Source organism: Salminus brasiliensis, chromosome 8 (assembly GCF_030463535.1).
Source record: "Salminus brasiliensis chromosome 8, fSalBra1.hap2, whole genome shotgun sequence".
NCBI lineage: Eukaryota > Metazoa > Chordata > Actinopteri > Characiformes > Bryconidae > Salminus > Salminus brasiliensis.
The window spans coordinates 319,497-339,496 of NC_132885.1; the positions used below are offsets into that span (position 1 = coordinate 319,497).

Below are 20,000 nucleotides of genomic sequence, written 5' to 3' on the forward strand. Positions count from 1 at the left end.
CCAGACTGAGAGAAAAAGTCAAAGTTAATCAATAAACATAAACACAGTGATTTTACTGAGTGTACTGATTAACAGCTCATCTTACCTGAGCAGGGTTTTCATGTGCAGTAGATACGATCAGGTTTATTAATATTCAGATGCTCTGGTGTGCTGTGATGATGTGTGTGTGATGCTACTGTGTGTTAGTTTTTAGTCTAGCTGTGTTTAGTTTGTGTGTTGTTTCTGGGCAGGGTCACTCAGCCCATCTGGCAGGACTGTATGGACTTTCACCAGCTGCTGCTCACAATCGCACACACTCAGTAAGTACCTCTATCTCACACATACACTCAGTAAGTACCTCTATCTCACACATACACTCAGTAAGTACCTCTATCTCACACATACACTCAGTAAGTACCTCTATCTCACACACACACTCAGTAAGTACCTCTATCTCACACATACACTCAGTAAGTACCTCTAACTCACACACACACTCAGTAAGTACATCTATCTCACACACACACTCAGTAAGTACCTCTATCTCACACATACACTCAGTAAGTACCTCTAACTCACACACACACTCAGTAAGTACATCTATCTCACACACACACTCAGTAAGTACCTCTAACTCACACACACACTCAGTAAGTACCTCTAACTCACACACACACACTCAGTAAGTACTTCTAACTCACACACAGACTCAGACTCAGTAAGTACCTCTAACTCACACACACACTCAGTAAGTACTTCTAACTCACACACACACACACTCAGTAAGTACTTCTAACTCACACACACACTCACTCAGTAAGTACCTCTATCTCACACATACACTCAGTAAGTACCTCTAACTCACACACACACACTCAGTAAGTACTTCTAACTCACACACACACTCACTCAGTAAGTACCTCTAACTCACACACACACTCAGTAAGTACCTCTAACTTACACACACACTCAGTAAGTACATCTATCTCACACACACACTCAGTAAGTACCTCTATCTCACACACACACTCAGTAAGTACATCTATCTCACACACACACTCAGTAAGTACATCTATCTCACACACACACTCAGTAAGTACATCTATCTCACACACACACTCAGTAAGTACCTCTAACTCACACACACACTCAGTAAGTACCTCTATCTCACACACACACTCAGTAAGTACATCTATCTCACACACACACACTCAGTAAGTACCTCTAACTCACACACACACTCAGTAAGTACCTCTAACTCACACACACACACTCAGTAAGTACCTCTAACTCACACACACACACTCAGTAAGTACCTCTAACTCACACACACACACACTCAGTAAGTACCTCTAACTCACACACACACACTCAGTAAGTACCTCTATCTCACACACACACTCAGTAAGTACCTCTATCTCACACACACACTCAGTAAGTACCTCTAACTTAGACACACACACTCAGACTCAGTAAGTACCTCTAACTCACACACACACTCAGTAAGTACCTCTAACTTAGACACACACACTCAGACTCAGTAAGTACCTCTAACTCACACACACACACTCAGTAAGTACCTCTATCTCACACACACACACTCAGACTCAGTAAGTACCTCTAACTCACACACAGACTCAGACTCAGTAAGTACCTCTAACTTAGACACACACACTCAGACTCAGTAAGTACCTCTAACTCACACACACACACTCAGTAAGTACCTCTAACTCACACACACACTCAGACTCAGTAAGTACCTCTAACTCACACACAGACTCAGACTCAGTAAGTACCTCTAACTTAGACACACACACTCAGTAAGTACCTCTAACTCACACACACACACACTCAGTAAGTACCTCTATCTCACACACACACTCAGTAAGTACCTCTAACTTAGACACACACACTCAGACTCAGTAAGTACCTCTAACTTAGACACACACACTCAGTAAGTACCTCTAACTCACACACACACAGTCAGTAAGTACCTCTAACTCACACACACACACACTCAGACTTAGTAAGTACCTCTAACTCACACACACACACACACTCAGTAAGTACCTCTAACTCACACACACACACTCAGTAAGTACCTCTAACTCACACACACACACACTCAGACTCAGTAAGTACCTCTAACTTACACACACACTCAGACTCAGTAAGTACCTCTAACTTAGACACACACACTCAGTAAGTACCTCTAACTCACACACACTCACTCAGTAAGTACCTCTAACTCACACACACACACACTCAGACTCAGTAAGTACCTCTAACTTAGACACACACACTCAGACTCAGTAAGTACCTCTAACTCACACACACACACTCAGTAAGTACCTCTATCTCACACACACACACTCAGACTCAGTAAGTACCTCTAACTCACACACAGACTCAGACTCAGTAAGTACCTCTAACTCACACACACACGCTCAGACTCAGTAAGTACCTCTAACTCACACACACACTCAGACTCAGTAAGTACCTCTAACTCACACACAGACTCAGACTCAGTAAGTACCGCTAACTTAGACACACACACTCAGTAAGTACCTCTAACTCACACACACACACTCAGTAAGTACCTCTATCTCACACACACACTCAGTAAGTACCTCTAACTTAGACACACACACTCAGACTCAGTAAGTACCTCTAACTTAGACACACACACTCAGTAAGTACCTCTAACTCACACACACACACTCAGTAAGTACCTCTAACTCACACACACACACTCAGTAAGTACCTCTATCTCACACACACACTCAGTAAGTACCTCTAACTTAGACACACACACTCAGACTCAGTAAGTACCTCTAACTTAGACACACACACTCAGTAAGTACCTCTAACTCACACACACACACTCAGTAAGTACCTCTAACTCACACACACACACACTCAGACTTAGTAAGTACCTCTAACTCACACACACACACACACACTCAGTAAGTACCTCTAACTCACACACACACACTCAGTAAGTACCTCTAACTCACACACACACACACTCAGACTCAGTAAGTACCTCTAACTTAGACACACACACTCAGACTCAGTAAGTACCTCTAACTTAGACACACACACTCAGTAAGTACCTCTAACTCACACACACTCAGACTCAGTAAGTACCTCTAACTCACACACACACACACACACTCAGTAAGTACCTCTAACTCACACACACACACTCAGTAAGTACCTCTAACTTAGACACACACACTCAGACTCAGTAAGTACCTCTAACTCACACACACACACACACACTCAGTAAGTACCTCTAACTCACACACACACACTCAGTAAGTACCTCTAACTCACACACACACACACTCAGACTCAGTAAGTACCTCTAACTTAGACACACACACTCAGACTCAGTAAGTACCTCTAACTCACACACACACACACTCAGTAAGTACCTCTAACTCACACACACACACACTCAGACTCAGTAAGTACCTCTAACTTAGACACACACACTCAGACTCAGTAAGTACCTCTAACTTAGACACACACACTCAGTAAGTACCTCTAACTCACACACACACACACTCAGTAAGTACCTCTAACTCACACACACACACTCAGACTTAGTAAGTACCTCTAACTCACACACACACACACACACACTCAGTAAGTACCTCTAACTCACACACACACTCAGACTCAGTAAGTACCTCTAACTCACACACACACACACTCAGACTTAGTAAGTACCTCTAACTCACACACACACACTCAGTAAGTACCTCTAACTCACACACACACACTCAGACTTAGTAAGTACCTCTAACTCACACACACACACTCAGACTCAGTAAGTACCTCTAACTCACACACACACACACTCAGTAAGTACCTCTAACTCACACACACACACACTCAGACTCAGTAAGTACCTCTAACTCACACACACACACTCAGACTTAGTAAGTACCTCTAACTCACACACACACACTCAGACTCAGTAAGTACCTCTAACCGTCATTATTTATTATCCTCTGTCTGCACTTGTATTGTGCTGCACTTGTGTCTTGTATGCACTGTCTATGTTGCACCATGGTCCTGGAGGAACGTTGTTTCGTTTCACTGTGTACTCTGTATGTAGCTGAAATGACAATAAACCCACTTGACTTGACTTAACTCACACACACACACTCAGACTCAATAAGTACCTCTAACTCACACACACACTCAGACTCAGTAAGTACCTCTAATTCACACACACACACACTCAGACTCAGTAAGTACCTCTAATTCACACACACACACACTCAGACTCAGTAAGTACCTCTAACTCTCACACACACACACTCAGACTCAGTAAGTACCTCTAACTCACACACACACTCAGTAAGTACCTCTAACTCACACACACACACTCAGACTCAGTAAGTACCTCTAACTCACACACACACACACACACACTCAGTAAGTACCTCTAACTCACACACACACTCAGACTCAGTAAGTACCTCTAACTCACACACACAGACTCAGTAAGTACCTCTAACTCACACACACACACAGACTCAGTAAGTACCTCTAACTCACACACACACACTCAGACTCAGTAAGTACCTCTAACTCACACACACACACACACACACACTCAGTAAGTACCTCTAACTCACACACACACACACACACACTCAGTAAGTACCTCTAACTCACACACACACACTCAGACTCAATAAGTACCTCTAACTCACACACACACACACTCAGTAAGTACCTCTAACTCACACACACACACACTCAGACTCAGTAAGTACTTCTAACTCACACACACACACTCAGACTCAGTAAGTACCTCTAACTCACACACACACACACACACTCAGTAAGTACCTCTAACTCACACACACAGCAGTTTCATGATGATGATCTGCTCCAGAGAGTCATATTCTACTAGCAGTACTTCTTGGCTGGGACTAGACAAGCTGTGTGTGTGCATTTGCACATCTGTGTCAGCAATCTTCCCATAGCCTGTATATCCCTATAATAGAATCCAGTGGGCAGTGGTGGAGCTCGTTAACTGCAGTGGACAGCTCACATTGTAAATGGAGCTGCGTGGGCGGGGCTTTCACAGACTCCACCTGCTCACCATGGATACCAGAGAAAGAGAAATGTAACCAGTGCTGAGTGTTGTACTGTACCTGCAGGGTAGAGGTGGGCGTTACCGTGGTATTTGGTCATTATCATGATCAGTTATGATGAGTGAATCATTGCAGTGCTTTTTACTGGTTCTGCTCTATTAGAAAGGTTCTCACAGGTTCTTTATAATCATACAAATATGGACATTTGGATCTTAAATGGCTCTTTACCTGGTTCTCTATTGCAGGTTGCTGAGCAGGAGGTGGTCTACCTCTTCATCCCCACCCAGGCCGTGGGGGCTCTGATTGGGAAAAAGGGACAGCACATTAAACAGCTCGCACGATTCGCTGGAGCGTCCATTAAGGTACCCCTGCTGACCTCGCAGAGCTGTAGTTCCCCCATTACCCTTATTACCCCTCTGAGCCGCCTGTCTGCGTCCAGTCATTACTGTACTGTAATTATCTAATTACATACTTAATTATATCATCAGTGTGTATCAGTGTGTGATGGGGTGTGTATCAGTGTGTGATGGGGGGTGTATCAGTGTGTGATGGGGTGTGTATCAGTGTGTGATGGGGGGTGTATCAGTGTGTGATGGGGGGTGTATCAGTGTGTGATGGGGTGGGTATCAGTGTGTGATGTGGTGTGTATCAGTGTGTGATGGGGGGTGTATCAGTGTGTGATGGGGTGTGTATCAGTGTGTGAGGGGGGGTGTATCAGTGTGTGATGGGGTGTGTATCAGTGTGTGATGGGGGGTGTATCAGTGTGTGATGGGGGGTGTATCAGTGTGTGATGGGGTGTGTATCAGTGTGTGATGGGGTGTGTATCAGTGTGTGATGGGGTGTGTATCAGTGTGTGATGGGGGGTGTATCAGTGTGTGATGGGGTGTGTATCAGTGTGTGATGGGGTGTGTATCAGTGTGTGATGGGGGGTGTATCAGTGTGTGATGGGGTGTTCTGTGTGCAGATTGCTCCTGCAGAGAGTCCAGATGTTACAGAGAGAATGGTCATCATCACTGGACCTCCTGAAGCTCAGTTTAAGGTAGACAAGCAGTAATTTCACACTAATCACACACTTACCACATCAATAATTACACACTGCACCCACACTAATCACACACTTACCACATCAATAATTACACAATGCACCCACACTAATCACACACTGCACCCACACTAATCACACATTTACCACATTAATAATCACACACTGTACCCACACTAATCACACACTGCACCCACACTAATCACACACTTACCACATTAATAATCACACACTGCACCCACACTAATCACACACTGCACCCACACTAATCACACACTGCACCCACACTAATCACACACTGCACCCACACTAATCGCACACTTAGCACATTAATAATCACACACTGTACCCACACTAATCACACACTGCACCCACACTAATCACACACTGCACCCACACTAATCACACACTTACCACATTAATAATCACACACTGCACCCACACTAATCACACACTGCACCCACACTAATCACACACTGCACCCACACTAATCGCACACTTACCACATTAATAATCACACACTGTACCCACACTAATCACACACTGCACCCACACTAATCACACACTGCACCCACACTAATCACACACTTACCACATCAATAATCACACACTGCACCCACACTAATCACACACTGCACCCACACTAATCACACACTGCACCCACACTAATCGCACACTTACCACATTAATAATCACACACTGCACCCACACTAATCACACACTGCACCCACACTAATCACACACTGCACCCACACTAATCACACACTTACCACATCAATAATCACACACTGCACCCACACTAATCACACACTGCACCCACACTAATCACACACTTACCACATTAACAATCACACACTGCACCCACACTAATCACACACTGTACCCACACTAATCACACACTGCACCCACACTAATCACACACTGCACCCACACTAATCACACACTTACCACATCAATAATCACACACTGCACCCACACTAATCACACACTGCACCCACACTAATCACACACTGCACCCACACTAATCACACACTGCACCCACACTAATCACACACTGCACCCACACTAATCGCACACTGCACCCACTTTAATTACACAGTGTGTGTGTGCAGGCTCAGGGCAGGATATTCGGGAAGCTGAGAGAGGATAATTTTTTCTCAGTAAAGGAGGAAGTGAGACTGGAGACGCACATCAAAGTGCCCTCCTCAGCAGCTGGACGGGTCATAGGGAAGGGCGGGAAAACGGTCAGACCTTTAATATTACTATTATTAATATTGCTATTGTTGTTGTTTGTTTGTTTGTTGTTGTGCAGTGTGTGCTGCAGTGTGTATTTCTATGTGAGGATGGTCTGGTGGTTAGTGATGGTGGTCTGTATTTTTCAGGTTAATGAGCTGCAGAATCTGACCAGTGCTGAGGTCATCGTACCACGGGAACAGACTCCGGATGAGAACGACGAGGTGTTTGTAAAAATCAGTGGCCATTTCTTCGCCAGCCAGGTCAGACTGATATTAACGTCCCCGTCCGCAGCTTTGATCTGTTACCATTTCTTATAGGTTTACTAATAGATGTGTAATGTGTGTTATATGATGCGTGTGTTATATATGATGTGTGTTATATGATGCGTGTGTTATATTTGATGTGTGTTATATGATGTGTGTTATATGATGTGTGTGTGTGTGTTATATGATGTGTGTGTGTTATATGATGTGTGTGTGTGTGTTATATGATGTGTGTGTGTGTGTTATATGATGTGTGTGTGTTATATATGATGTGTGTTATATATGATGTGTGTTATATGATGCGTGTGTTATATTTGATGTGTGTTATATGATGTGTGTTATATGATGTGTGTGTGTGTGTGTTATATGATGTGTGTGTGTTATATGATGTGTGTGTGTTATATATGATGTGTGTTATATATGATGTGTGTGTGTTATATAATGTGTGTTATATATGACATGTGTGTTATATTATGTGTGTGTTATATTATGTGTGTGTTATATGATGTGTGTGTGTTATATGATGTGTGTGTGTTATATATGATGTGTGTTATATATGATGTGTGTGTGTTATATAATGTGTGTGTGTTATATATGACATGTGTGTTATATTATGTGTGTGTTATATTATGTGTGTGTTATATGATGTGTGTGTGTTATATGATGTGTGTGTGTTTTATGATGTGTGTGTGTTATATATAATGTGTGTGTTATATATGATGTGTGTGTGTTATATATGACGTGTGTGTTATATTACGTGTGTGTTATATAATGTGTGTGTGTTATATATGACATGTGTGTTATATTATGTGTGTGTTATATTATGTGTGTGTTATATTATGTGTGTGTGTTATATGATGTGCGTGTGTTATATGGTGTGTGTGTGTTATATGGTGTGTGTGTGTGTGTTATATATGATGTTGGTGTGTGTCACTGTTGTTCTGCAGACTGCACAGAGGAAGATCAGGGAGATCATTCAGCAGGCCAAGCAGCATGAGCAGACACACCAGCTGGGCTCCTCAGAACCGCACCACTCTCAGTGAACACTGGGGGGTGACCACAGCTGATGGATGTAGCCAGTGGGTCAGCCCAGGGGTCTGACAAGGCAGTGTGCGTGCCATGTGTCAGAGTGTGAAAGTGGTCCGACCAGCAAGAGAGCCACTATCAGTCATGATGACATACAGTCAGGAAATTGTAAGTGGGCGGGGCTTGTGCTGGGACACACCCCTGGGTTATTTGTTCTGAAGCTGTAGGGTCGAGATGTTTAGGTTTTACCTTATTAGAGTGTTTTATGGCAGGAGCTGAACACGTTCTACTGTAGAACCTTTATTTACTGGAGCAGGACTGAATTGTGTAGAACCAAAAACACCTTAACACAAATACACACACACACACACACAGCTTGTCTAGTCCCTGTAGAGAAGAAGTACTGCCAATAGAATAGGACTCTCTGGAGCAGATCAACATCATGACCCTATTGGCTCCATGCTGCCTAATGCCAGGCGTGGGCTAGAGGGGTATAAAGCCCCCCAGCATTGAGGAGCTGTGGAGCAGTGGAGGAACTGTGTTCTCTGGAATGATGGTGTTGGAGCTCTATCCAGTACTTTTGGGATGAGGTGGGGATGATGAGGTGGGGTGGTGATCAGCTATCCAACATCCTGACCTCACTAATGCTCTTGTTGCTGAATACAATCAAATCCTCACAGCAATGCTCCTCCAGAATCTGTATCTCTCTGGACAGTAGAGACAGTTACTCCAACAGAAGCAGGATTAATACCCTTGATTTCAGAAGAAACAATGAATCAGCAGGTGTCCCAATACTTTTGTCCATATAGTATATATACACAGATACAGCCCATAAATGATCTCCTATCCAAACCCACCAGTGCAGCTACACGAGTCTTCTGCGTTTTATATGGAATGGTGATGATGATGATGATGAAGATGATGAAGGTAAAATAGTGAATAGAGAATCTGAACTAATGCAGTTCTCTTTAGGGACTACTTTCTGTAGCCGCACTACACCCTGCAGCATGTATCCCTCCACCATTTTAATGATCTGGTTCTAAAAGCAGGTTCTAGAGCCGAGCTCTTCTCAGAACTCTGGTAGAACAGTGTCTCAGGCATCAGGCAGCGTCTTCATCACCATTAGGTGAAGAACTTTCTGTGAGGAGCTTTTAGTAGAGCTTCAGACGTCTGCTTCCCTTCACCTCCACTGTAGAACCACAGCTCTGACTGGGTTATCTAGAACCTCCACTGTAGAACCACAGCTCTGACTGGAGGAGGTTATCTAGAACCAAGCATTTCTCACCACAACCCCCTGGTTTAAGGATGAGTTCAGTCAGAAATGCTAACTACTGCTACTAACAGCAAAAACGTGACATTTTCCTTTCATTATTATTATTATTATTATTAAGTGCATTATTTTTCTTCTGATGACTGAATGGAGCTCTAACTGTCGGGCGGTGCAGTAGAACTGACTGCACTTTAGATTCATACTGGATTCACTAACTCAGCTCCAATAAAACACCTCTAGTTTTACTGAAACCCGTGTGATTGGCTGTTTATTCACGATGATGTAATAACATAACACACACATCATCACCTTACAAACTCCTCACACATATACACACACAATAACATGCTCACCCACCAAGCACTTTATTAGGAACACTTTACACCTGTTCATTCCTACAGTTATCTGATCAGCCAATCGTGTGGGAGCAGTGCAGTGTGTGGCAGTGAAGAGGCGGGGCCTGCCCACGGCCCTGATGATGTGCACCTGTGGGCGTTCAGTCTAACGAGCCCAGGTGGAAGCATGAAGAGGGTCTGTCCAGGCCTACAGGAGGGAGAGGGGGTGAGCATGAGGGCCGAGCTGCCGGTGGACTGCAGACACGGCCTGTGTGCTGAGGCTGAGCTCCACTTGGCTGTTAATATGTTCAGTGGTCAGGGGTCTGTTTGGGTGAGGTGGAGGGAGAGGGGGATAAAGGCATGCGAGTCACTTGAACCCTGAGTTTGTGTTGAGCCTAGCTGCCTGCCAGGTCACGGTGGCCACGCCCCTTTCCCCAGGGGCACGCCCCACGCGTATATAAAATCATGCAGAAACGGTCCAGCAGCTTCAGGTGATGTTCACACCAACCATCAGGGTTGAGGAACCCGATCTCGGTGGTTCTGAGCGTGAGAGTTTGGTTGTGGTCATGTAGTTTTGCAGCTTGTTTAACCCCCCTGTTATTTTACCTAAACAAACAAACAAACAAACAAACACTGATTTGTGGAAAAATTCTTTAGAGCTCCGCTCTTATTGGCTGGATTACGCCACCAGTGACCGTTCACAGGACTCCCATATTATAGCCCAGTTTAAATTCTCTAACAAAAACACTACAGATTGTAGCCTGTTAGCTTTTAGCCGTGCCCCTAAAAGCTGGGCCCCTAAAAGCTGGGCCCCTAAAAGCCGTGCCCCTGGGTTTGCCTGTCGAGTTTTATCGGTAAAAAGCTTCTGATGTGAGTTTAGCTCCAGTTTCAGGGAGCGGACGATCAAGAGACGAGATGGTAAAAGTTAGCATTGTCATGGTCAGTAGGCCTGGTTACTGTGGCAACCGATATTCCCATGACTACTAGCATCTTGACTACAGTCTGGAGGTGACGAGCTGCTCTCCAGTATCAACACCACCTTATTCTCCTGACGTCACCGGCGCGTTTAACCGCTTCACCAGCTTTGACTACAGCTTTTTCTTGGGGGCGGGGCTTACGCAATGTTGGGGATGTAAATATAAGCCTGTGATGTAACAGTTTTGGGGTTTTAGGATCGGCCCGTTGGACAGTTCTGTTTGGGTTCTGCTGGTAAACGCTCTTTACGGCTGTAGAACCTCTTTACGTTCCGTCTAAACTGCAGATCAGGTGAAGTGTGCTAACTGAGCTGTGATTCACACCGTGACCATAACATTCAGCCAGAACACTGTTTTAATGTGTTCTCAATATTCTTTAATAAATCTGTTACATTACAGACATGCGGGCTTGCAGTCAATCATACTAATATTTGTGCTGTTTTTAAGTCAAATGTAGATTTTTTGAGAAAAGAAAATCACAAAAAAACAATAACAATGAGGAGTAAACAGTAAACAAGTCTGAATACATAAACAAACGTGTTTACAGATGTTCTGAAAAGTGTCTGAACAGACCGTAAACACTCACTGTGCACACCGCCTCTGATCTACAGCTCTGGGGTTCAGTGAAGAGCTCCTCCTAAAGTGTTTTTTTCACTTAAAAACGTGTCGATAAACAACACGAGGCCGTGTGAGGTCATTATAATCAATAACCCCGAATATAATCAACATACCCATCACGCTTAATATACACGGAAACCGGCTCCCCAAAGGCACTGGAGGGAAGTCCCTCAGTGAAGCACCATCAGTACAAAGTAATCATCAATAATCATCCAGCAGGATTTGAGTCACATCACATAAAAAGTAATCAATCACTTATAAATCAATTCAGACCCACATCAGTAAAAAACAAGGCAACAACAAAACACTACAGAACATTTCAGATCTTTGATCATTAAAATCTTCATTAATAAACCTCAGGATATTAAAGGACGCCGACCCACCGTTACTCCATAAACAGTTCAGGCAGTTCACACATCCCAGAGTCCCCAGAAATCCACAATTACACACACAGTCACTTTAAAGCGACAGACCAGTGAAAGTCAGCCGAGGCGTCTTCAGTGAAGCTGTGTGGCCTCTTTAGTTTTCTAGAAGTGGGTGTGGCTTAAAGCAGATATGAGTGTAAGGTCCTGGCTTGGCTTGGTAATTACTGATTTCCTCACCATAACAGATTACAGACCAAGCAATTCCCAGGTGGACCTAGCAATTAGCAATTCCCAGGTGGTTGCTAGGGTGTTGCTATGCTGTTACGTGTATTGTGATTGTAAATGGGTGCTCTGCTTTCCCAGGTGGGTGCTATGTTGTTGCTATGCAGTTGCTACCCTGTTCCAAGATGTTTCTACACTGTTGCTGTGTGGTTACTGTGGTATCCCAAGTGGTTGCTATGGTTCTGAAAGACCATTGCTATATCACATCACAGGTGGTTGTTTTATGGATGCTAGCCTGTTGCTGAGCTGTTCCAAATGGTTGCTAGGATGTTTCAGGTGGTATCCAGGATGCTGCTTTTTCACAAAACTTTCACAGGGTCTTTTAGAGCCGTGTGTGTGTGTGTGTGTGTGTGTGTGTGTGTCACTGTTGTTTCCTCTCCGGAAGGCCGTTGGGCTGCAGGCCGTCCAGCTGCAGGTGGGTGTGGCTGTAGCGGCGGATTACGGCGGCCGGCAGCAGGGCGGCGCCAGCGGCCAGTAGGAGCTTCAGCAGGATGCTCCAGGAGAACAGAGCATCCAGAGAGGACAGCTCAGACAGCACAGAGCCCGTCTGAACACACACCAAATTATACGGCATCAGACCTGCAAGAGCACGCACACACACACACACAAGATCCTTAAATTCATTTCAACCATCAATCAAGATCAGACCAGACTAAACGTCTGAGGTTTAAATCAGTAAATCAGTAATAAAAATTAAAAATGATATTTCTATTAATTCTATTTTATAAATGATGATTAAAGACGTTTCTTCAGGTGATGAGTTTAGTCAGATCACCTCCATCTCTCAGTGAAGATCACATGAAGATCAGACCTGCAGATGTTTAAATATGATCAGACAGACAGAGGGGGTGTCCTCATTTTTTCACGTGTCTGTAGTCATGGAGTTTGTTATGTATATTTTATACACTGTGCAAAATCCTCATATCTCCAGAACAGCAACCTTTTGAACTTTCAATGTAAAGGGTTTAGGTCATGTTGGAGCGTTTCTATTGGTCCGTTCATTATGAAATTCTGATACAGTATAAAGATCAGCTGCAGATTCACTTTACGGAGAAAAGAGAGAAACAGCAGAGATGGAGATAGAAGGTTTTTGTACTCAGTGACAGTAACGATGGACTGAACTAAACCTAAACGGGTTCAGTAGTTTCAGTGGTGGAGTTACCGATGAAGACGGAGAGGAAGAAGAGGGTGACGGGGATGTTGACGATGGGGGAGCTCATGTTGAGGAACCAGTTTGGGCTCATGGGGAAGAACCTCAGGAAGAGCAGGAAGAAGAACAGACTGCTGCGGTTCTCCTCCACCTAAACACACACACACACACACACACACACACACGTAGATGCACTGCAGTTCAGGATTACAATGTGTTTTAAGTTTTATTATAAATTATTATGAGTAGGTGATGCTAAACTGCTGTAGTCTGAATGGGTGGGGTTAAACTGCTGTAGTCTGAACGGGTGGGGTTAAACTGCTGTAGGCTGAATGGGTGGGGTTAAACTGCTGTAGGCTAAATGGGTGGGGTTAAACTGCTGTAGGCTGAATGGGTGGGGTTAAACTGCTGTAGGCTGAATGGGTGGGGTTAAACTGCTGTAGGCTGAATGGGTGGGGTTAAACTGCTGTAGGCTGAATGGGTGGGGTTAAACTGCTGTAGGCTAAATGGGTGGGGTTAAACTGCTGTAGGCTGATTTGTGCACCCACTTTCCGCTGCAGCAGAGCGACCTTGTCGGGGAAGAGCCGGACGATGTGCTGTTTCCCGAAGGCCTGTGAGAGCAGGAAGCAGAGTGTGGCGCCTACCGTGGTCAGAACACAGGCCAGCAGCAGGCCCAGCCAGGGCCCGAACAGCGCCCCCGCCAGGACATTCTGTACAACACAAAAATCCTTGTATCAGTACTGATCTCTGTGTCCTCATAACACCCCGCTCTCAGGCTGCAGCACGGCGCCTGCGTAGTGCACTAGAAGTCTAGTGACTGTTAGCAGTGTTAGCCTAGCATCTCCTGAAACGTGTTTCACAAGTACCAGCAGGGAGGATCCGGGGATGGCGAAGGCCTGCTTGTAGATGTAGGCGCTGCAGAACAGCAGCAGAACGTATCCACTGTGTTCCTTCTGATAGAGCCTCAGCAGAGCCGCCTGCTCCCGCAGCTCCTCCAGGTCAGAGGGGAACTTCAGCCTGGAACACACACACACACACACACACACACACACACACACACACATACACATACACACACACACTCTCTTTATAGTGTCACAGTTTTTAACACTGATGTGATTTGCCCCCCACAGTAATGTTTAAGGTGGAATGAAAACTAGAAGAAAGGAAGCAGGTCATGAGTTAGGGGACAGTAGGGGGACAGTTAGGGGACAGCAGGGGGACAGTTAGGGGGCAGTTAGGGGATAGTTAGGGGGCAGTAGGGGACAGTTAGGGGGACAGTAGGGGGACAGTTAGGGGACAGCAGGGGGACAGTTAGGGGGCAGTTAGGGGATAGTTAGGGGGCAGTAGGGGACAGTTAGGGGGACAGTAGGGGGACAGTTAGGGGACAGTAGGGGGACAGTTAGGGGGCAGTTAGGGGATAGTTAGGGGGCAGTAGGGGACAGTTAGGGGGACAGTTAGGGGACAGTTAGGGGGCAGTTAGGGGATAGTTAGGGGGCAGTAGGGGACAGTAGGGGGACAGTTAGGGGGAAGTAGGGGGACAGTTAGGGGACAGGGGGCAGTAGGGGGACAGTTAGGGGGCAGTTAGGGGGACAGTTAGGGGGACAGTTAGGGGACAGTTAGGGGGACAGTTAGGGGACAGTTAGGGGGCATCTTGGTTTCCCTCTCTCTTCTATTGGAGCTCTGAATAAAAGTACATGTATTTAAATGTACATTAAGTAAAAGTACAGGTATTTAATTCTAATTTTCAAATCCAGTAAACAGGTACAGTGATGATGATGAGGAGGATGATGATGGTGATGATGAGTCACAGTGGGACATTCTAAAAACACTTTCCTGGTCATAAATAAAGGATGAGGGCATTTACTGAAGGAGTTCATGTAAGGGTCCTTGTTTAGGATTGATACCATTTACTTAGAGTTACATACTTCAGATAATTTATTATTATTATTGTTATTGTTATTATTATTATTATTATTATTATTATTATTGTTATTATTATTGTTATTATTGTTATTAGAATAATTTGATGTATGTGATTAGTTTAATGTCACAGATCCAGCTCCGTGTCAGGACCAGCTTTCCTACCCGGCAGCTCCAGCCGTGCTGAGAGACTCTCCCTCTCCTGGTTCCTCATCACCCAGGTGAGCTGAGGGCAGGTGAGCTGAGGGCAGGTGAGCGGACAGCAGGTACAGGTAAACAGAGGACAGCAGCAGAACCGAACCCAAACCCAGCACAGAGCGCATGGCGGAACAGCAGCAGAGACCACAACCGTGTTAGAGTCACGTGGTTCTCAGGAGCCAACCAGAGTTCAGTATGCTGCAGAGGCTGCCGCGTCCCAATCCACGTTCACTACTTCCTGTAAAACTACAGCTACTAAATCTACTACAGCTACTAAATCTACTACATCTAAAAGAAGACTTACAGCATCCAATAATATATAATAATTAATTATTACTAATTATATGATTTTATATAGTGTATCTAATTATATATGTATATATCCTTTTAGATTTACGTTTATAACAAATTATAAGTAACTTATTTAAACTGTATTTATTGCATGAATTGTATTTTATTTATATTTTGTATTTGTTTTAGAATTATGATTTAAAATTCCCCCTACCCTTGTTTAATCCATTTTGTTATTTTAATTATTTTACCTTTTACGTATTTCTTATTGTATTGGATCTTTTATTTTTACTTTAATATTAACTATGCATTTTTTACCTTTTGCATTTTTTACCTTTTGCATTTTTTACCTTTTGTAAGTTTGTTATTATTTCTGTGCAAAATAATAATCATTAATGTCTATAATACAAAATAAAAGAACACGGTCTAAAATAGTAGAGGACTGAGTCGTGTAGCCTGTGTGTGAGTATGAGCAGCTTCCTGTGAACAGATCCGGCTCGTCGCGTTGAGTACTGAGCGCCCTAGGAAGGGAGTGAGGGGCCGTTTGAGACAGAGCCTCGGTTTGACAGCGCTGGGCTCTTTACCGTAATCTGTGTATTAGCTGCTCACTCAGAGCTGCACTAGTTTTGTATTCAGATCCCCTGCTCCACCTTAAAAGGTGTGGAATGGAACCCATGCACTATGTAAGGTGGACCGGGGGGTGTTTGTGTGAACAGGCGGTGAAGGAGAAGCTGAGGTTCCCGCTGCGGGTTTATCAGGGGGTTTATCAGGGGGTTTATCAGGGGGTTTCTCTGCGGGTTTATCAGGGGGTTTATCAGGGGGTTTATGGCGATCTGAGGCTCTGCCTCCTCCAGCGCTGCTGCTGCTGCAGCTCTAACATGCCTCTGACTTTTGCTCCAGTTTCCTGAGTTAAACAACAACCCTGGAGAGAGAGAGAGCTCAGGGTCAGAGTCCTGCTGAAGTTCGGCAGAGGCTCCAGAGCGAGCAGCCAGCAGAACTGCTGAGCTACAGAGAGTGCCTGAGGTCCACTGATCAGCCATGGCTCGATATACAAGAACTAAGGGATCGATTGCATTGATCACTCTCACTAACCCCCCTGTGAACGCCCTCAGGTGAGTTCAGAACACTGCTAAGATTCCATACAGTGTATTTTATATCATCATCATCATCATAATAATAATAATAATAATAATAATAATAACCATAATAATAATAATAATGCATTTGGGGAATTGAGAAGAGCACCAGTCAACACCAGTCAACTTCCAGCCAGTCTCCACCTGCACAGGTGTGCGCTCTCCTGGGCACAGAATACAGAACTACATCAGGAGTGGAGGGAGAAGCCCACCTCTTTTCCAAAATTCTCTGCATAACTAAAACAACTGGTGACAACAGTCAGAGCTGTTCTACAGTGGAGGTTCTAGATAAGCTCCCCCAGTCAGAGCTGTTCTACAGTGGAGGTTCTAGATAAGCTCCCCCAGTCAGAGCTGTTCTACAGTGGAGGTTCTAGAGCAGCTCCCCCAGTCAGAGCTGTTCTACAGTGGAGGTTCTAGAAAACCTCCCCCAGTCAGAGCTGTTCTACGGTGGAGGTTCTAGATAACCTCCCCCAGTCAGAGCTGTTCTACAGTGGAGGTTCTAGAAAACCTCCCCCAGTCAGAGCTGTTCTACAGTGGAGGTTCTAGATAAGCTCCCCCAGTCAGAGCTGTTCTACAGTGGAGGTTCTAGATAACCTCCCCCAGTCAGAGCTGCTCTACAGTGGAGGTTCTAGAGCAGCTCCCCCAGTCAGAGCTGTTCTACAGTGGAGGTTCTAGATAACCTCCCCCAGTCAGAGCTGTTCTACAGTGGAGGTTCTAGAGCAACTCCCCCAGTCAGAGCTGTTCTACAGTGGAGGTTCTAGATAACCAGAGTTCTGAGAAGAGTTCGGCTCTAGAACCTGCTTTTAAAATCAGATCATTAAAAAGGTGGAGGGATACATGCTGCAGGGTGTAGTGCGGCTACAGAAAGTAGTCCCTGCAGGTTGTGTAAATGACTCTGTGTTTTCAGCTCTGTGGTGAGGGGGGGCGTGGTTGAGGCGGTGGCCCGGGCGTTTGAGGACAGGCAGGTGAAGGCTGTGGTGCTGTGTGGAGACAATGGCAAATTCAGTGGAGGTAAACTCACCCCAACACACGCATAATCCTCCTACAGCATTTCATGATGAACGGACCAATAGAAACGCTCCATCACCTGGATACAATCTTTTACACTGACCATTAAAAGTTCAGAGGATTTTGCAGGACAGTAACAATATATGGCTCTGACATACTCAGACATACGATACGTACAGTACACATATAATAATTATTATGTAATACATGCAGTACGTCTAATAATCATACAGTACCATTAATGATCATGTAGTCGTAATGATCATGTAGTCGTAATGATCATGTAGTCGTAACGATTATGTAGTCGTAACGATTGTATAGTCGTAATGATCATGTAGTCATAATGATCATGTAGTCGTAATGATCATGTAGTCGTAATGATCATGTAGTCGTAATGATCATGTAGTCGTAACGATTATGTAGTCGTAACGATTGTATAGTCGTAATGATCATGTAGTCGTAATGATCATGTAGTCGTAATGATCGTATAGTCGTAATGATCATGTAGTCGTAATGATCGTATAGTCGTAATGATCGTATAGTCGTAATGATCATGTAGTCATAATGATCATATAGTCGTAATGATCGTATAGTCGTAATGATCATGTAGTCGTAATGATCATGTAGTCGTAATGATCGTATAGTCGTAATGATCGTATAGTCGTAATGATCATGTAGTCGTAATGATCATGTAGTCGTAATGATCGTATAGTCGTAATGATTGTATAGTCGTAATGATCATGTAGTCGTAATGATCATGTAGTCGTAATGATCATGTAGTCGTAATGATTGTATAGTCGTAATGATTGTATAGTCGTAATGATCGTGTAGTCGTAATGATCATGTAGTCGTAATGATCGTATAGTCGTAATGATCATGTAGTCGTAATGATCATGTAGTCGTAATGATCATATAGTCGTAATGATCATGTAGTCGTAATGATTGTATAGTCGTAATGATTGTATAGTCGTAATGATCGTGTAGTCGTAATGATCATGTAGTCGTAATGATCGTATAGTCGTAATGATCATGTAGTCGTAATGATCATGTAGTCGTAATGATCATGTAGTCGTAATGATCATGTAGTCGTAATGATCGTATAGTCGTAATGATCATATAGTCGTAATGATCATGTAGTCGTAATGATCATATAGTCGTAATGATCATGTAGTCGTAATGATCGTATAGTCGTAATGATCATGTAGTCGTAATGATCGTATAGTCGTAATGATCATGTAGTCGTAATGATCATATAGTCGTAATGATCATGTAGTCGTAATGATCATGTAGTCGTAATGATCATATAGTCGTAATGATCGTATAGTCGTAATGATCATGTAGTCATAATGATCGTATAGTCGTAATGATCGTATAGTCGTAATGATCATATAGTCGTAATGATCATGTAGTCGTAATGATCGTATAGTCGTAATGATCATGTAGTCGTAATGATCATGTAGTCGTAATGATTGTATAGTCGTAATGATCATGTAGTCGTAATGATCATGTAGTCGTAATGATCGTATAGTCGTAATGATCATGTAGTCGTAATGATCATGTAGTCGTAATGATCATGTAGTCGTAATGATCATATAGTCGTAATGATCATGTAGTCGTAATGATCATATAGTCGTAATGATCATATAGTCGTAATGATTATGTAGTCGTAATGATCATATAGTCGTAATGATTATGTAGTCGTAATGATCATATAGTCGTAATGATCATGTAGTCGTAATGATCGTATAGTCGTAATGATCATGTAGTCGTAATGATCATGTAGT

At 43.8% G+C, this 20,000-nt stretch overlaps 3 protein-coding genes across 4 annotated transcripts in view; 2 read left to right on the forward strand and 1 right to left on the reverse strand.

Moving 5' to 3' along the window:
- igf2bp2a (insulin-like growth factor 2 mRNA binding protein 2a) overlaps positions 1–10,130 on the forward strand; it is a 17,133-nt gene extending 7,003 nt beyond the window's left edge. Inside the window, exons 7-12 of the mRNA XM_072684964.1 lie at positions 231–299; positions 5,345–5,461; positions 6,064–6,138; positions 7,254–7,385; positions 7,524–7,637; positions 8,588–10,130. Coding sequence (XP_072541065.1) covers positions 231–299; positions 5,345–5,461; positions 6,064–6,138; positions 7,254–7,385; positions 7,524–7,637; positions 8,588–8,683 — 603 coding nt within the window. The 3' untranslated portion in view covers positions 8,684–10,130. The remainder of the gene's footprint in view (positions 1–230; positions 300–5,344; positions 5,462–6,063; positions 6,139–7,253; positions 7,386–7,523; positions 7,638–8,587) is intronic.
- Positions 10,131–11,598: 1,468 nt separating this feature from the next.
- On the reverse strand, positions 11,599–15,928 carry tmem41aa (transmembrane protein 41aa). Of its 2 annotated transcripts, none has more exons than XM_072684967.1 (5): positions 15,749–15,928; positions 14,527–14,677; positions 14,305–14,370; positions 13,673–13,811; positions 11,599–13,089 (listed from the first exon to the last, which is right to left on the reverse strand). In XM_072684967.1, exons 1-5 carry the CDS (start codon positions 15,904–15,906, stop codon positions 12,872–12,874), a joined length of 732 nt encoding a protein of 243 aa, XP_072541068.1. In that variant the 5' UTR covers positions 15,907–15,928; the 3' UTR covers positions 11,599–12,871. The 2 variants fall into 2 exon arrangements, with proteins under 2 accessions (XP_072541068.1, XP_072541067.1); XM_072684966.1 differs by having other exon boundaries at positions 14,209–14,370.
- A 1,005-nt stretch (positions 15,929–16,933) lies between these two features.
- Positions 16,934–20,000, forward strand: part of ehhadh (enoyl-CoA, hydratase/3-hydroxyacyl CoA dehydrogenase) — a 14,040-nt gene continuing 10,973 nt past the window's right edge. The window contains exons 1-2 of the mRNA XM_072685340.1: positions 16,934–17,184; positions 18,116–18,219. Of these exons, the coding sequence (XP_072541441.1) occupies positions 17,111–17,184; positions 18,116–18,219 (178 nt within the window). The 5' untranslated portion in view covers positions 16,934–17,110. The remainder of the gene's footprint in view (positions 17,185–18,115; positions 18,220–20,000) is intronic.